The sequence below is a fragment of the Sturnus vulgaris genome, chromosome 9, assembly GCF_052056855.1.
Source record: "Sturnus vulgaris isolate bStuVul1 chromosome 9, bStuVul1.hap1, whole genome shotgun sequence".
NCBI classification, from domain to species: domain Eukaryota; kingdom Metazoa; phylum Chordata; class Aves; order Passeriformes; family Sturnidae; genus Sturnus; species Sturnus vulgaris.
This window is the reverse complement of record NC_142251.1, coordinates 9,676,681-9,693,783: the sequence shown is the minus strand read 5'-3', so window position 1 is coordinate 9,693,783 and position 17,103 is coordinate 9,676,681. Positions and strand designations below refer to the sequence as shown.

Sequence of the window (17,103 nt, the reverse complement as noted above, 5' to 3'; positions counted from 1 at the left end):
TGCATGAAGTATCAACAACAAAAGAAAAAACTGAACAGACTGGAGACAGAATAAACTCTGTTTAGTTTATACAACCCCAAACACGTGTTGAACTATGAACTGAGTTTATTGGGTTGGTTTTATTTATTTTAATTTTATTGTGCCCAGTTTCAGGCATCGTCATCTGACGTTTCGCTGCTACTTGTTTCCGTGTCTGAGTCCTCAATCTTTGTCTTAAAAGTGCTTCCCCAGTGGAACAACAGGCTGGAGCCACGGCCCTGAAGAAATCCATTCTTCCCAAATCCATTTCTTCTTCGCTGTAGGAATGAAAGTAAGTTTTAAAACAAGCAAAAGAGTGGAGAGTAACTGTCACCAACCCTCTGTTGACATGACTGCCACATTATTTAACTGTATATACACACACAGATAATGCAGAATCATCCATTCTACTACAGCCTTGCTTAAATGCTTGGTCCTTTAGAACACCCTTGAGAAAGGAGAGGGAGAAGAGCAGTTACAAGTAGGAAGAGTTGTAAACATACCTGCTCTGATTTAATCTGGAACTCTTTGAGCTCATCCTCCGTGAGGGGAAGGTAGTTTTCCTCATTTTCAGGATATTCCTGCCATCCCATTTCTTTCAATAACCTGTTTGTGGAGAAAATAAAAGGGGCATGGGAACTAAAGCAAGGGAACAATGGCAAAGGAAGGAACACTTTGTCCATGAAAAACAAGGTTTTGTAGTAAATCACTTCAAATTCACCAGGGAATCTTCTCTATCACAGATCACTTTAACAATCCTTTGTGTTTACCCACCATTTTTCAATGTCTTTGACAAATATTTAACCATCAGCAGCCCTGTACAGTGGGTACATAACCAGCCTGATGGAAGGCAGGGATTCGAAATTCTAACTCAAGGACACTGAAGGAGGACATGAGGCAACCAAACCAGTATCACAGTTCAGAATCTCCTAAACTTTACTATCTGCTTGCACCAGATGCTCACACTGCTTATTCACTGATGTGAGATACAGCCTGAGATACCAGGTAAATATTTTCTTAAGTCTCCTCCACTTTTACAGCATGTAAAGCAGCACAGGAGTATTCTAAGTGCAAACAAAGCGTGGTGTGTGTCTTCAAACCATTACATTTAGGACCCCTGCTTGCAAATTAACGAGAATCACCCTTGGTTCATGCTGACTCCCAGTGTGGGCAGATAAGTATCTCTAGGCAGCATTAACACATGGGGATGTGGCATTAAAGAAGCACTGGAATTTAATTACAGACCTTGGTAAAGCCTTGGCTCACCTGTCACTGGTGTCTTGTTTTACTTTCAGTAAGACCGCACCCAGTCCAGCACTAGTCACAAAACCCACATACCTCCTTCTCCATACACACACAGCTGCCGCTGCTTCTCAAAGAGAGTTTTCTTCAAAATAATTTCCTTCTCCTTACACAGCCCAAGGAATCACCCTCCTTTACTTCAGACACTTTATTCTGCCATTTACTCACCTGTGTTCTGCTTCCAATGAATGGGAGAGGTTTTCCCCCTCCTCCGGCAAAGGGAGAGAAAGGCCATTTTGATGGCAGTTCTCTTCCCAGTTTTCCTTTGGTTCTGGTGTGCTGTTGCTCTCCATCTAAAGAAAAATAAAACCATCAAAGTGTGCTTGCACGGACTGTGCAGTTCCAAGTTCAAGCTTCTGCCTCTGAAAGTCCAGCCAAGCCTTTCACCTTGAGCCAGTGTTTTTTACAGAAGCTGTAGCAGTGTGTACCTGGCTGTGACAGGACAAAGGACATTTGCTGGCCTGTGCTGCTGTGCCAAGGGAGTGAGTGCTGGCATTGCAAAGCCATCACCAGCAGTTCAGAGTGACAGCAAGAAAACTATGAGAATTAAATGCTCCTAAGGACACATTTTACATACACATTAAGGCACAGATCTATGCATTTGAGGGTCTGGTCTGAGCCTCTGAGGCTTGACCTACATTCCTGCACCTTTCACAAGCACAAAATTCTACTTTTCTGTGAATGCAGTCTGATAGGAAAGTTGGAAAGCAACTTAAGATGTTAAAATATGATACTGTTCCTCTCCTTAGAGAATCCTTGCAAAAAATCTAGATTATTTTTAACATCTGTGACCCTTCCACCTCATTTATTACTTATCCACTTGCATTTCATTGCTGTACACATCTCCCTCCATCACTGCTGTGCACTATTTCCACTGGCACATGTGCCAGACCAGTGGGAGTCATTCCCTTCCTCTTCCAGAGCCTGAATTACACATACACTGCTCAGGGCTTTTTCAACCTCAACTCCTTCAATAATAATGATCATAAAAACAGAAGGCCAGTGATCTTACATCATCCAGCTTGTCACATTCCCTGTTTTCTGTTATCTCCCCATTTCTATCATCCTTCAGTGCCTTCAGGAATTCGCTCTTTTTATCAGTGGTCCGGCGCATCAGCTTTGTCAGGCGCGAGGAGCAGATCTCGATGGGAGGGGTGGTGCTGGAAGGACTCTGCACAGGGAGGGAGAACACAGAAATCAAACTGCACTCCTGCAAACCTGAGACCTCTTCAGCGGCTGTGCTTGCACCTTTCAAACACTCATCAGTTCTTTGGTTGGCTCTTAATTCCTCAAAAACCCCAACCTAAAGTCAAATTCCCATCAAAATACTAATGCGTGTTGCACATTCACTTCTTCCATCTGTCATTACCAACTCAATTCCTTTTCTTCCCCTAGGAGTCAATTCACATGGCCATGAATATGTTTATTTTGTTCCTTTGTAATGTAACTCTCTCAAGCAAGCCGGTGCCTACAACAGAGTATTCAGGCAAAAAACTTAATGCAGGATTCCTGGCCTACAAAAATTAGCAAATTAAGCAGATCAGACTCAGTTCAAATTTGTATTTTAAGTCATCCTGACAGACTCTACTCTGAAATTATGCTATGGGCAGGTAGTCTCCTTTCAGGGAGTGGCCACATCCTTAACTAACCACAACCGGGTGCGGAACAGGCAGCCACAGCCTTGGAATCCTCTCCTGGAGAGAATGCTGCCAGCTGCTGGCTCTGTACACTCAGCCCAGATGGTTCAGTGTGGAGCCAGACATGGACAGCCCTGGAGCCTGTGGGAAATCTGCTCAGCTCAATGCATGAACACAAGGAAACCTCCCGTGCTCCTCCACAATGTTTAAGATTTCTTAATAATCTGGAGTCTGTGAACCAGGCCCACTGGCAGTACCTGGCCATGATCCTGCAATAGGAGCACTGCTAACCAAGGTGAGCTTTCAGTTTTATCTGTTCCATTTGTTTTAACTGGGCACACAAAAGGAATCTAAGAACATGTTATGGTAAAGTTCCCAGTATCTTACCTCCCGCTGGAGTTCATGTCTGGCTACTCTAAAACAATGAGGAATTTAATCATTATTATGGATAACTGACACCAGAATCTTGCAAGCAAAACTACTCTCTTTCTTCATGTACATGCTTTGATTTAAAAAAAAAAAAAAAAAAAATCAATATTAAACCAGTAAAATTTCCTGAAGTTTATAGTGTTTTTCTCCCCACACACTGTTTTAAGCTGCGGGGGAAGGTTGCAAATTCAGGCTCTTCAAAATGAATCTCCTGTGCCAAAAATTTTTATCACACTCAGTGTTCTGGGCAAAGATCAAGGGAACTAGACCAAAAACAAGGCAGCAACAGCTGCTTATATTTCTAATGGCTGTTGCATGTTGAACACTGGTGTGAAATAATGCCTGCAAGGAAATAAGTGCAGCCTGGAAGTAATTTATGAGGCAGACCTTTCAGATTTTGCTTAATTCAATACGTAAGAAACAAATCAGCAGTTGTAACAGACCTAACGAGTGACTGCAAATATCAGGATAAAAAGCCGACACAAGAGTGAAATTAAGCTCTCAACATAACTATTGGTTTGACTGCAGTGACAAGAGGTAACAATGAACAAAGGAGACCTAAATTAGAGGTCTTCTGGTAATCTGAAATACTCAACTTGAACTCTTTACTAGTGGCTGTTTTGATCTCTAATAAACTACTGAGGGACTAAATTTTTTACACATCAGGGCAAGCCAGTTACAGCTAAAGTTTAGAAACAGCAGATTTCTGAAAGGGAATTAATTTCACCTCAATTCTGGTTTTATGCATAACTTTCTGCAGAAAAGTTATGTTTTACAAAACATTATTCTTTAGCACTAAAACAATAAACTGGCATCTCTTCTAAAGTAAGCTTAGCCCTTTGACTGAAACATCAAGGCATCTCAGTCTTTTGGTATGGCTACTCTTACAGAACTTACTTACTCTTACAGAAAAGTAATCCTGAATTCATTCTAAGAACTCAGGCTTTATGTTGTAGCTTGGTTGTCTTAGACTGGCTTGTGGAGACAGGGCCAGTACTAGCTGGCACCCTTTTAGTTTTCAACACACTACGCTCTCTTACGAATAAAGGTGCTATTTTTACCACTTCTGCAGGAAGCACATTAGCCCCAATTCAGAAACACAAAGCCAGAGACTATGTGTAGTAGTCCTGGAGAACCAGGACTGCAGTACTATCTACTGGCCATAGACCTGTGTTTTCATACTGTAAATCTCCAACAGATTCAAAGAAAAATGTATTACAAGTGTCCATTTTAGTTGGAAAGAATTTTTAAACCCCTTTATGTTTAGCTCTCCGGTTTGTACCCAACATCTTCATTGACTGGAGTTTCACAGAAGACCTTCTTGGGGTCAGGTGAAGGAAACACTTGCATTACTCCTGTATGATACAAAGTGAATGCCTCTTTCCAGTCTGCTGAGGTAAAAGCCTGTTTAAGTTTAGATATTTACACTGTCCATACTGTGCTGTGCATTACACAAAAAGAAGTCTGTCAGCAACACAAAGAACTTGGTGTAAAGAGAGAGAAAAGCAAGGTAAGGGAAAGGAACAGAGTGTAAGATCTATTTGTCAAAGTGACAGGTGCCTGCTTATTAACTATTGTCTTTAATGACTGCTTGTACACTCAGCTGTGGCTAAGGCAGAAAAGTGCAGGTTACTGCAAAGCAAAGTCTGCAAAACAGAGAATCCTCAAGATGCCAACGCCTTATTTTAGAAGTAATGTCTATAACGGAACAAGACAAATGCACAACTAGAAAAATTCCCCAATTCTACAGTCAAAACAAGCTAATTTCAGACGTTGTGAATCATCATTAAGGTTGGAAAAGACTTCCAAGATCATCAAGTCGAACCTGCAAAGAGCAGCTGCACTGGCCAGGAATTTATCACAGTCTGTTCTATTTTTTTGTTCTTTTTTTTTCTTGTGCTTTGTCACAGTTATTGCTGAAATATTAAGAGAATTTTATTACAAGGTTCCCTCTATACTTCAGACCAAATCCAGGGGCAAGTCAGTTTCCATTTCAGCAGATTACCTCCTTCCAATGCCAAAATTAAAAACAGATACTGTAGCTGAAAAGTCCTATGTACACATGTTAAACTCCTTCAAACCCCTCAGAGTGCTTGTGCTGTTGTTCTAGAGAAAGGAAATTAGGCAGATCACCTTCCTTCCCCTTCCTTTCCTATACTGAAAAACATCATGGGAATCAATTTGCCTACCTATTCACATCAGTTCTTGGTATCTGCCCTCCCATAACACCAAGCTGACGCACGTCTTGTTACACAACACCATTTAAAGCATTAGTATTATTTTTTACTGGAAGTAAATTCTAATACAGTTGAACAAACACCGATGGCTTTATAGCCACATAAACCTAATTTCTATTTCTTTTAGTGTCTCATTGATGTGGCACAATGTGCTAAGAATGTACAAATGAGTCATCCCTCAAGGGTGCAAAGGTAGGTACCACATGCAGAGAGGGCTTTATCATGTTTCTCTAGTAGGTGAGAGTGACAAAAGCTCCCACCCTATCCCTAAGCCCAACCCTTACCTCTTTGGGAGAGGTGAGGACTGAGCCACTTGCCAGTACCGCTGGTTTGGTTACAGACACTGGACTGGTAAAGGCAGAGTCACGGGTGGAGGACAGCGAGCCTGGTTTATGTTCACTTCTGTTGGCTTTCCATGGGCTTGGCTGTATTGAAGAGAACACAAAATACAAGGCAGTAAATGGCAAGGCGTGAGAAGGGGTTGTTTGCAAGTATTGAAATAAATAAGCAGCATTATATTGGCTGTTGTATGGATTTTCTTCTTTTCTTCCAAGAACAGTCTCAACGGGTTTATTTCAACACCCATCATTTTTCCCCTGGCATCTTCTGCTTTCCCCAAATCGCACACAACTCTGGTTCATGGGTACCACCCTTCAGTAAAACACCATTAATAGCTCACAGAGAAAATCCAGCATTGCCCTTCATTAATTGGAATCACCACTGTGTAATGCAATTCATCTTACAGATACCCACAGATGGGAAATTAAAAAAAAAAATCCCAATTAAAATGACATTTCTTAGGGGAACACTGCACACCACAAAGAAAGGCTTCCAATCACTTGACAGGAATTTTCCCTGTGTGAGGAAGAAGATCATCATGCAATAGTTTTGTTTAGAGTGAGAATGAAAATTATTTATTTCCTAGGGCTCTGAAAGTGTCCATCATTGCACCAATTTAGCAAGAAGAACAAGAAAAAGAAGCAAAAGCAGCCAGCTTATTACAGTGCGAGATCACTTGTTTTGGCCTGGATACTCTCTGCAGTATCCCTTTGAATACACTGGCCATTTAGCTGAAGAGCAAAGACTTCAAGCTAAGTTTTTATTACTTGGAATGTTACTCTTGAAGCTCTCTTATCAGTCAGGGACAAACACTGTGAAGTGAGAGTCTTTACAAAAACAATCCTAAGAAGAAACTTGTACCAAGTAGCACAAGCAAGACACTGTCAGAACATGAAAACACACAGATTCCCTTGACTTTTGAAGCCACCTTCAAAACACTAATAACATAATTAATGCACAAATGGGATTCAGTTAAATCTGAGATGCAATAGATCTTGCAATCTGCCAGCAATGAGAACAGAGGCACTACTTTGGTTTGTTGTCACTGTCTACTGGGTTCTTTTATGATTTTTTAAAAAAATACATTGCATGGGGAGGCCATCAGCTTTCCTCTTCCACTCTTAAAAATGAGCATCCCACACTATCAAATAGATTCTATGGCATCCACAGCACACATTAAAAACATCCCCTTCAATGCTCAGAAATATCCCAATCTGCACAATATTTATTGTCTGTACTAAAATTAGGGTACAGTATGACTCCGACAAGAAGTTTCTCTCCAGGGTTGCACTGCTCCATTCCCAGCTCTCAGCTGCCCAAGGCTGCTCTCCAGGATTCCACAAAGAGGCAGCTCACAGCTCAGACAGATCCAAAGACAGACTCCTATTGCTTTCCCTGGGTGGCTGAGTGTGACCTTCATGGATTGCTTGACTGTGAGCTATTAGCTATCTCGATTAGCCAGAAAGAACACACTTGTTTCACTGCCACCAGCTCTCTTCCTTTCTGAACTACTTGGTACAACTTAACAAAACCATTCTTCATTCAGTTTTCCTGTGACAGCTTTCCAATACTGCTGACTTTGTGGAAAGGAATGTTTTGGCTCCTCTATTGCTTTATGTACTGCAATTCCTGTATAACTTTCCAGAAGTCTTCAGGCTAATGCATCCTACCACAGCTGCTTTAAGGCTGTGACTTTAAAAAGACATCAATGCACACAGCTTTTCTGGCTAAGGATATGCTGATACCCTACCTTTTGGTTTTGCTAATGGTCACCATTCATTAACAAATGCACTGTTGATGACATCAGAAGATAAGTCCCACTGCAGTCCCCACCACCTAGGAATATCACACTGCCCCAGTAATCACAGCACCATGTCAGTGTGTAAGCGCTCAGAAATTAGCGGCTAAATCACTAAGTACATATTTATAGCCTGCTTAATGTGACTGATCTCTTGGGCTACATATCAAAAATTAATTGCTTTTCCACTAGGCAAGAACATTTCCTTTGATATCAATACTGCAATATTTCAGGTATAAATCCAGGTGTAATCCAGGCCTACTGGATTCAGTGAAGTAAAAACTTTAATTAAAAGGAACTTAGGCAGGTACCACTACATTCTGCCATAATCTCTGATTTAAATACAGATAAACAATCTGGAATGCAAATGAACTATGTAACATGTAAAGCAAGCTAAAAAAACCCCCCTACCACTATTTTTGATGGATGCTGAACCTTCAGATCATTCACAGTTTCGTTCCAACTATGAGCACTGAATAATGTACTCTTTTTATCTGAAGAATCAAAACCTATACAGTCTAATTTCAGAACATGGTTAGGAAAAGCTTCAAGAGCAATTCTCCTTGACTGAATTAAAGAAAAACCTCTGTCCATGGGTTTCAGAAGCAGCTACAACCAATGCAACAGTAATTGCATAACTAGCTGTAAGGAGCAACTTGCTGCGCAATTACTGTTGCGCTTGTTGTAGCTGCTTCTAAAGCTGCTACATTAACCAAGCAGATTTTTATGCCCAAATTCTACATTGCCAAGTAACGGGTATATGATGACCAGCATTAACAACACACATTCTCATAACTTTCAGAAGTTCATTTTCATCTCTCAGTCTCTACATTGGTACAGCATTAACTTTTAGACCTCAGAAAAGATCTTTCCATATGATAGCCAGTAACATAGATTTAGCTACATGCATTGTGGTTCACTAAAATTCTGTTTACTTTGAAGCCAGAGACAATCTACCAATCTGGTCAGAAACTGTACCTCTGGCCTTTTGTTTCAAAGAACATACAAAACATCCAGACTAAACCCAGGTCAGACTGTATCTACACATGTATCAATCAAGCTCTAAAAGCAAAAATTAAAGCCACAGGAGGCTTCCCACTCATTAGAAGCTGAAGTTTGTTTACCTAATCTAAATAAGAACATATATGGATTGAAAACTGTGTGCAGAATGAAAAACTCCTTATAAATAGCGTTTCTAATGAGTAAATTTATCTCATCTTACCAAGAAGTAGATTAGCTGACAAATTAAGTGTATAGATGAGATTATTTGAGAATCACTTTAACCACTATAATCTTTTCTGTAGCTGGCAGAATTTAACCTGAAATAAAAATTTACAAAAGGCAAAAAAGTGCTAAACTTTCTTTCTTACAAAAAGAAGCTGTGAGTCTCTTATTTTGCTTTTATCTTTGAAATATGTAAGAATTATCTACTGTAGTTATAGGGAAGATTTTTTTGGAATGTTGCAGCCCGCATTAGTAATTAATAAATTTTAGAACTCAAAGTATTTGGACATCTCTTTAAAGAATAACCTAACTATTTTTTTTTTTTTTGCTTTTAAAATACTTTCACTATAAATTCTTCAAAATTTCTAAGATATCTATACATGTTGGTTCTCTGGAAAAACGGGCATGATTAAGCCTAGAACTAAGGAAAAAAACAATACTTAGTTTTTTTTTTAGCAGTACTGTATTTCCTTCAGTAAAAGAGCTGTAGCACAAACCCCATGGCTTTACCAGATTGTTTTTACAGCTCAACTAAATTACACCTGAATTACAAGATGTTACAATCTAATCTGATGTTAGCCTCAATTGTTCTGGACACATCAAAGTATTGTAACCCAATAAAGATTTTTCAAGGTAGTCATGTGAACAGTTGAAGCACATAGCAGCACACATTCCACCTCTCCAGCAGTGCTCATTTTGTCTTATTAAGATAAGGATTTGTCTAATGCATGAGGACACACCCATGCAAAAAGACCACAGTGTAGTCAGAGGTTAGTTCTCCCTATGGACAAACCCAAAAGGCATTTTAACAGAGAACAACAACTTTAGCAGTAAATAGACCTCTACTGTAAAAGCCACTACCCAGAAACTACTGGATTCCAACTCCTGCTACTTGTTAGGGGGTTGATTCCTTTGATCTGCAGTTCATTAATTTGGTTGGAACTCCCTGTACCTTGGAAGGAGGAGCTGCAGGTTTAGGAACCAGATTTTTGTAGACACTTGGGACAATAGTGGTGGCTTTGTTGCCATTTGCCAGGTGAGAAACAGGTGATGTAAATGCAGCTGAGAAGGCGGCAGAAGGATCCTCTTTTGAAACCTTTTTGATGACCAGCATCTTGGTAGGTTGCTTGGCACTAGGGGGGTTTTCTGTAAAAAAAAAAACCAAGAGATTCTGAAATACAGATGTTCAGTTTCAGGACAGCTTCAGTGTACTGCTCCAGTTCCTCCCTCTCCATCTTAGACGCTGCACATCTGATTCTGAGCCCATCAGCTGCTCTTTCATTTAAGCTCTGAGAGAAGATACCGGATGTGGATATCTAAATACAATCTTTTCTAATTTAAACACAACAGCTCCCCTGATGCTGAAAGGAAAAACCTACAGTGACATCAGTTAACAGCCTTGCACCATTCTACAGAAATCAGAACAGGTATGAGCATTTTTTGAGCAACATGGATCAGCTTTGTTAGTTCACTAACAGAGCAAAAATATTTATGTAACTTATACCTCAGAAGACACACTACTTTTACAAACAAGCACAGTTAATGCTTCTTAGGCCAAAAAGCACATTTCGAGGAGTATAACAATTTAAAAAATACTACCAGTATAAACAGATAAAAGCCCCATAAATGTTGTCATTAGGTTTTGAGCAGAAAAATAGCTACCTGACAAACATGCAAGAAGAATACAACCGAACAGTATTGCAAGAAGTGTTTTTGAGTTTCTTTCTGCATTTGTACTATTTACAGTATCTAACCCAACTAGATAGTAACAACTCTGTGTTTAACTGCTAGAACTGGTACCTTGTTTCACTTTTTTTTTAAGGCGTAGATTCACAGAGTACATCAGGATCAAAAACAAGGCTTTTCTGAGTTTAAAAAAATCAACTGAACTCAAACCACAGAACTATGACAGCTTTGCTGTATTTCCACTGTGAAGATCCCAAGTCAGGAACTAATGTCTAGTTCACTCCAATCTGCTCTGCCCTTCAAGTGATGTCTGTGTGAAATTGTAACTGCAGCACGACAGGAAGCGAACACAACAGTGACATTACTGCCACTGGCTGTTTTTTTATGACAAGAGAAGCACAGCTTCAAATAGACAAAAAGGCCAAGAGATTAGGGAAGACTGAGGGAGGAAAACAACAAAGGACAGAAAACAGCAAACTGTCTACTTCACTTAAATCTTTAAAATATTTTGAAGTGAAAAACCCAGCATTTAGACATCGCTTACAACCTTCTGCTCCATCATCAGCATTGTGTACAGTGATCTTCACCTACCCCATACTCCAGAAGGTGTCCCTAAAGGTTTGTTCTGGTTGTTTTGTCTTCCACCTTCTGGATTCAAAGATGGCTGTAAAAAGACAATGTAAATTAATATATTGTTATCTCACATATAACAAAAAAATAATCAGTATTAACATTTTGTTTCCAGGAATCAGAGTATGGGTAGATTTCTCTGAACAGCACTTAAAGTGGAAGAGAGTGCTTTGCCACAAGACATCTAAAAGTCTGTATTTCCAGTGGAACTACCAGAGGGTTCAAGATAACTCCTCTAGTTTCTACTATAATTAAGTAGATTTCACCAACCAGTACATGTATTAAAAAATTAGGTATTTGACCAGCAGCTCAAAAAAGAACATAGAATCTATACCATCAGTATATGCAGAATCTATCCTAATTTCATATATATTTTAATACAATAATTATGCATGAGCCAATTAAAAAAAAAATCCCAAAGCAATACTAGATTCATAATATAAAGGAATATATTTACTGACAAAGAAAAGCTACATTTAAATTTGTATCAAGCCTCAGTCCACCTTTTAGGACAAGAGTGCACGCAGACTCAGTGCTCTCTGCAGACTTAAACGTCATTCAGTTTCAGAATTCAACTTGGTGGAACAACTACAGACATGTCCAAGCTCAAAGCACAGTGAAGAAAATCTAAGCATTCAAGGACAAGTGTTCCTGATTAGCTATTCCTCTTCCCCTGTCCCAAATAACCTCAGTTCAAAATACAGCCATCTTTTTCCTCTTTTTAATGAATTTCTTGTATGTCAGTTACTATGGTGACAGCACAACTCTCTAATAGTGAGCATCTGAAATAGTAGGTATTTCTGTTCTATAAGAGTAAGGAAAAAATGCCACACCATAGCATAAATTCCTGCCTCAGTCTCCAGAAACTCTTCTGTTTAAGTGCTTCAATTTTTAGCTACAGGTCAGGCAGGGGTGCTCACACTGAGAGTAACAGCCTGCTTTGCAGACCTTTCAGGAAAAGTGTTCTCAGCCACACAGGCCTAACAGTTGCACACTTAACCACAGCATACAGCAGTTTGAGCACTATGGCAAAGTCAGTACAGGAGTTACTAAACAAAGCTTGCTGCTAGCCAGCGTGTGGTATTATCATCATAAAAATGAGGGAAGTAATTAGAGAAGAAACAGCCGTGTAGCTTGGGAAGGCACTCATCAAGGCACTGAAGAAGAGAATGAAGTACATGGAAGAAAGATTTAGACCAAGATAGGCAACAAGAGAGGCACAAGTGCAATCATTGTAGTATTTCTAGATTTTGACAGCTTCTGACAGTCAAAACACAGGTTCATAGCCTGAATTAAGTATTCTTGAGAAATAAAATAGTAAAAAGCCACATACAAGCTTTATTCCCACTCTCCAGCTGTTAACCACCCTGTGACACGGGCTCCTGCTCCAAGCAGCAGCAGCTGAACAAGAGCATGCAATCACCTCCCAGGCCCTTCACTGAAAAAACCCCAGCAGCTTAAATCAAACTGCCTCCTGTGGCAATTTAAGTGTAGGCTCTGGATTTTGGCCTGAAGCAGCTGTGGGTATTCATGTATTTCACTCTGCCTCGTAAATTCCTAATCAGAAGCCATCAAACTGCCATAACAATTTCAGCTGTGAACAGCCTTCCAGAGACAAATGCTGAATCAGACAGCAAAAACCTCATGACAATGATACACACAAGTGTGCACAGTATCACCAGGACCTCTCATTATAGGAGGCAGCACTGAAGATGAAGACAGAGGAATTGCATTAGGGGAAGGGACAGAGTTACCAGAACCTTACAGAGGATATTCTCCTCATTACACTGGTCAAGAAGAGTCTAGAGACAGCAAGAAATAGATGCAGAAAGAAAAACACATGGTCTGATTATGTAACACTCTTCAGGGGTCAGGAGAAATAGAATTAAATAGAAAAGAGAAAGCAGAAAAGGTGCACATCTCTCAAAGCATTAGCATTAAGGAAGGCATATGATAAGGATTAAAGTTGTAAGTCCAAGTACTGCTTGATAAAGTTTGAAAAATTAAAGATATTCTATTAAAAATAGAGCCAGGATGTAAGAGACTATCATACTGATAATACCACGTGAATCAAAATGCTGAATAAGAAGAAAGTTGGTGAACTGGAGATGCTGATGGAAGAAATGGCTCAAGAAACCCTGATCCACAGATTAACAGAGAGAGAGAGGAAAACAACTCTGATAATACTGCTCAAGGCAGAAGATTCAAGGCAGATGGTTGCAAAGGTCTGAGCATGTCATGAACAAGCTTGGGAAGGTTATCACAACACCAACACATATCAGAGTGAAGGAGACAGGAAGACTGAAGCAGGCAAACTGAAGATAAGCTGAACAGATATATTTCTAGGAGGAAAAAAAAAGGCTTTGTAAGCAAAGCCACAAAGTCCATACAACTACTTTTCCTCTGTCACTTTATATGGGTTTCACTGAAGACCTGGCTTGAATGTTACAATGCCTTCAGTTCCCAATAACCATTTGGCAAAACATATGAGCCAAACCCCATAATCCAACATGTCTTCAAGTCCTGAGGGCTCTGAGTACCAATCAGTATCCTATCAGTGCCAGAATAATTCTGTTAAATTTACTGTGTCTCAAACATGGAATGGAATGCAACTCGCCACCTATCAATGCTAATACAAACAAGACCTGAAAAGCCATTTCTCACACCTTCCACTTCTAGTGATAAGCTACACACTTACAAAGTCTTCCTCCTCAAACTGCAAATGCTCTTTATCTTCCTTCTTCTCTTCCCTGGATTCAACAGGCAGCTTTTCTTGAAAGGCAGAACTTTTCCGAGAATGGAAGTTGCCATTCCAGTGGCGATGAACTCCAGTTCCTCCTCCTCCACGCTGGTTCACACCATCATGGCCCCGTGAGGGACCATGCCAGCCAGCCTGACTGCCAGAAAGCCCAACATGAGCTCCTTTAGAAACACCAGAATCTACAGAATCATGGCGGAGAAGGGATGGCTGGTGCCAGCAGTCTAAACAAAAGGAGATATGCAAATTAAAAAATCAACACAGTATGAAGAATACTGGAAATATCAGGTTGTTGTTCTTGTTGTTCAGCTAGTGTTCACCAAGTAACTGCTGATCTGAACTTCCTAAGTATTGTGTGACTGTATTAGAAAACAAATCAAGCTACACAACGCACATACAGTTACTATGAAAATGTTTTAAGGCCTGAGCACATTGCACAGGAGAAGAGAGTAGTACAACTTCCGCATAGGATGTTTTGAAAAGGTACAGCTTGGGAAAATGTTTCTGTTCTGCTGAATTCTTCATTCTGTAGAATATTTCCAAATGTTTGCTCTCAGGCTGCATTCCGACCCTTCTTACTCACCTCCCGCAGTTCGGAGGGGCCCATTATTGAAAAATCCATCGGAAGAGTTGTGTCTCCTGCGGCTCACGCCAAAACGGCCCTCTCCCCGTGGAAGATGCTCTCCATGTTTCTCAAAGGTGGCTGCAGGGGACTGCAGAAAGTAAAATGTCATGTAATGAAGCACTCATCTGGACTCTCCAGGAGCCTGTCAGGCCAGCACTGACATTTGCCTAATTGAAAAAACCACCAACCCCCACATTCCTGTATGAGTTTTCAATACAGCATCCATAACTGCATTGATTAGCCAGCAATGTCAACGAGCCTGGATGTGATCAGAACGGTTCACAAATCCACCTGTCTCCCACAGAATCACAGAGAACCCAAGACACTGATCTTACCCATGGTCAGAGCTGTGAAAGGAGCTGATCTGTATTACTGTTACCTTGGTTGACTGTGGTGTTGAGAAGTTAAGCCAGGCAGGAACAAAGTCATGCTGCGCCATTTAGGTCCAGTGTCTCCCTTCAATAAAATGAGGCATCAAACCTCATGGCCAGGCTCTGTAAATGAAAAGAACATTCCCTGTCATCTTATCCAAACGGAAATAATACAACTATTTACCTCTCAAAGTTTGGCCTATACAAATAGGAGGGGGAAAGTGCTGAAGTTTTTTGTATTATACTTCTCCTGCTTTGTTCCTCTGACTGAAATAGGTAAGAACTTCAACATTCCCAGTTACTTCCTGTTTACAATTAATACACCCATGAGGTTGACAGCCATATGCCAGCTCCTGCACTCCTATGTTCTTTCCAACATATCACAGCAATTTCTACTGCTCAAAATGATTAACATTTCACTATTGCTTCGTATAACTGAAGTCCACCTCTTTTTGTGGAAGGTTCTCCAATTTACCATTTTGCTTTATTTTTCAACTTTAATTTATCTAGAAACACGTCAACACACTATAAGAAAAGTAGTAAATCCATCTGATCACTTACCCTGAGTTTGGCCTCTGCAGTCCAATGTCCTCAGTTTGTGTGCTTCAGTGACCTCCGGGTTCCTTCCTTCTCCAGAATTCTGGAAGGCCAGCCTTGAGGCAATAGTGCGTCTCGAAGCAGAGCACAAGAGGCCGCACTTCGTGCCAACTGTGCCCCTCACCCCCTCAGCTGCTCATTTTACCCTCTCTTTGCACTCTCACTACAAAAAAAAGATACCTAAGAAGGTAATTTATATTTCAAAAGGCCACGCCCACGTTCACCTCATTAAATTTCCTCTGGTCGTGGTAGTACAGAAATCAGCCTTTACATTACAAAAAGGTTTGTCAAGTCTGCATGACAACATTCAGGGCAACATCATGGTTAATACTGAACAGATACACTCAAGGCTGCTGGACAGTTCATGATCTGCAGCAGATCAACCTAAACCCTCTGGAAAAATGATGTTACATAAAAACGTTTGCTCTAAATGCTGAGATCTAACCAAGAAGCATCTGCCCAAGTGCTCTTAAAATATAAATTTCATTTTTATCACATACATCTGCTAAAAAAAGGTAAAATATTTAAAAAAAATGAATGTTAGGATAGATATACTCTAGTCTCCACGTAACTTGGCTAATGCTCCACAGAGCTAAGCACTACTTGATATAAAGCTCAGAAGCAGGCACAAATGTTCTCCCTGTTTTTCACCATTTACATGCTGAAACATAGGTCACATGAACAAAAAAAGCCAGGTCCAAAAATAATCTCTTCTAATCTATTTTTCGTAGACTGGGTGCTGCTTTTAAAAGGAAACAAATAATCCACAAGAGCTTCTTGTTCTACAGTGAAGAGTTCACTTCTGGGTCATAGTCCTCTTCCATCAAAGAGGTGAGACAGGAACTGTCGTCACTGTAAAAAACCAAACACAACTCCATCAATACAAGTGGCATAAACACGACAAAGTATGACTAAAGAGAAGAACTGAAAGGGAAATTGAGCAACTATAGTGCAAGTGCCAAAAGCTATTTGATCTCTGATCAAAACAAAACCTGAAATAATCTAATTTAAAAAGAGTCCCTCAAAGGGGCGTTTTTACTTTTAAATGATCACTTCCCAGATTTAGTCCACAGAAGGGCAACAAAACCAATCAGAATAAAGGGAACACTGGAAAAACTGCATGCAGCTGATGAAAGCGATTCCCCACTTCATAGCAATTTTAAAACCTGCTGCTAAAATGATGAGACTCTGGACTTCAGGTAGGCCTGGCCATTCCAAATGCCTCATCTCCACATGCACTCGTCACTCCTCACCTGTTTCAGTACAGCCAGACTCCCCTCTCAAGAGGATGACAGTAATACAAATAATATTCCATTAACTTCCCCATAGAAAATACCACCATCACCACCAAAATGTGAGTAATTCTGCTATGACCTCTTTTTCCTTGAACCATCCTACCTAACCAGAAGCAAATAGATAGTTTAGTGATCCTGAAACAGAGAAGTTTGATTA

At 40.2% G+C, this 17,103-nt stretch overlaps 1 protein-coding gene across 1 annotated transcript; it reads right to left on the bottom strand.

The window, feature by feature from the left end:
- Positions 1-87: 87 nt before the first annotated feature.
- On the bottom strand, positions 88-16,012 carry GPBP1L1 (GC-rich promoter binding protein 1 like 1). Its single transcript, XM_014872072.2, has 11 exons — positions 15,616-16,012; positions 15,063-15,177; positions 14,642-14,771; positions 13,999-14,282; positions 11,262-11,334; positions 9,937-10,130; positions 5,908-6,048; positions 2,333-2,491; positions 1,489-1,613; positions 522-624; positions 88-296 (listed from the first exon to the last, which is right to left on the bottom strand). Exons 2-11 carry the CDS (start codon positions 15,120-15,122, stop codon positions 150-152), a joined length of 1,416 nt encoding a protein of 471 aa, XP_014727558.1. The 5' UTR covers positions 15,123-15,177; positions 15,616-16,012; the 3' UTR covers positions 88-149.
- Between the last annotated feature and the right edge of the window lie 1,091 nt (positions 16,013-17,103).

Bases quoted from the DNA above. Each gene is read 5' to 3' on its own strand.
- GPBP1L1 (XM_014872072.2), bottom strand. From the start codon at position 15,122: ATGGCGCAGCATGACTTTGTTCCTGCCTGGCTTAACTTCTCAACACCA. The intron at 14,283-14,641 runs GTGAGTAAGAAG...CCTTTTGTTTAG, and splicing joins GCCCCTCCGAACTGCGGGAG to ACTGCTGGCACCAGCCATCC. The intron at 1,614-2,332 runs GTAAGATCACTG...ATTTTTCTTTAG, and splicing joins AATGTGACAAGCTGGATGAT to ATGGAGAGCAACAGCACACC.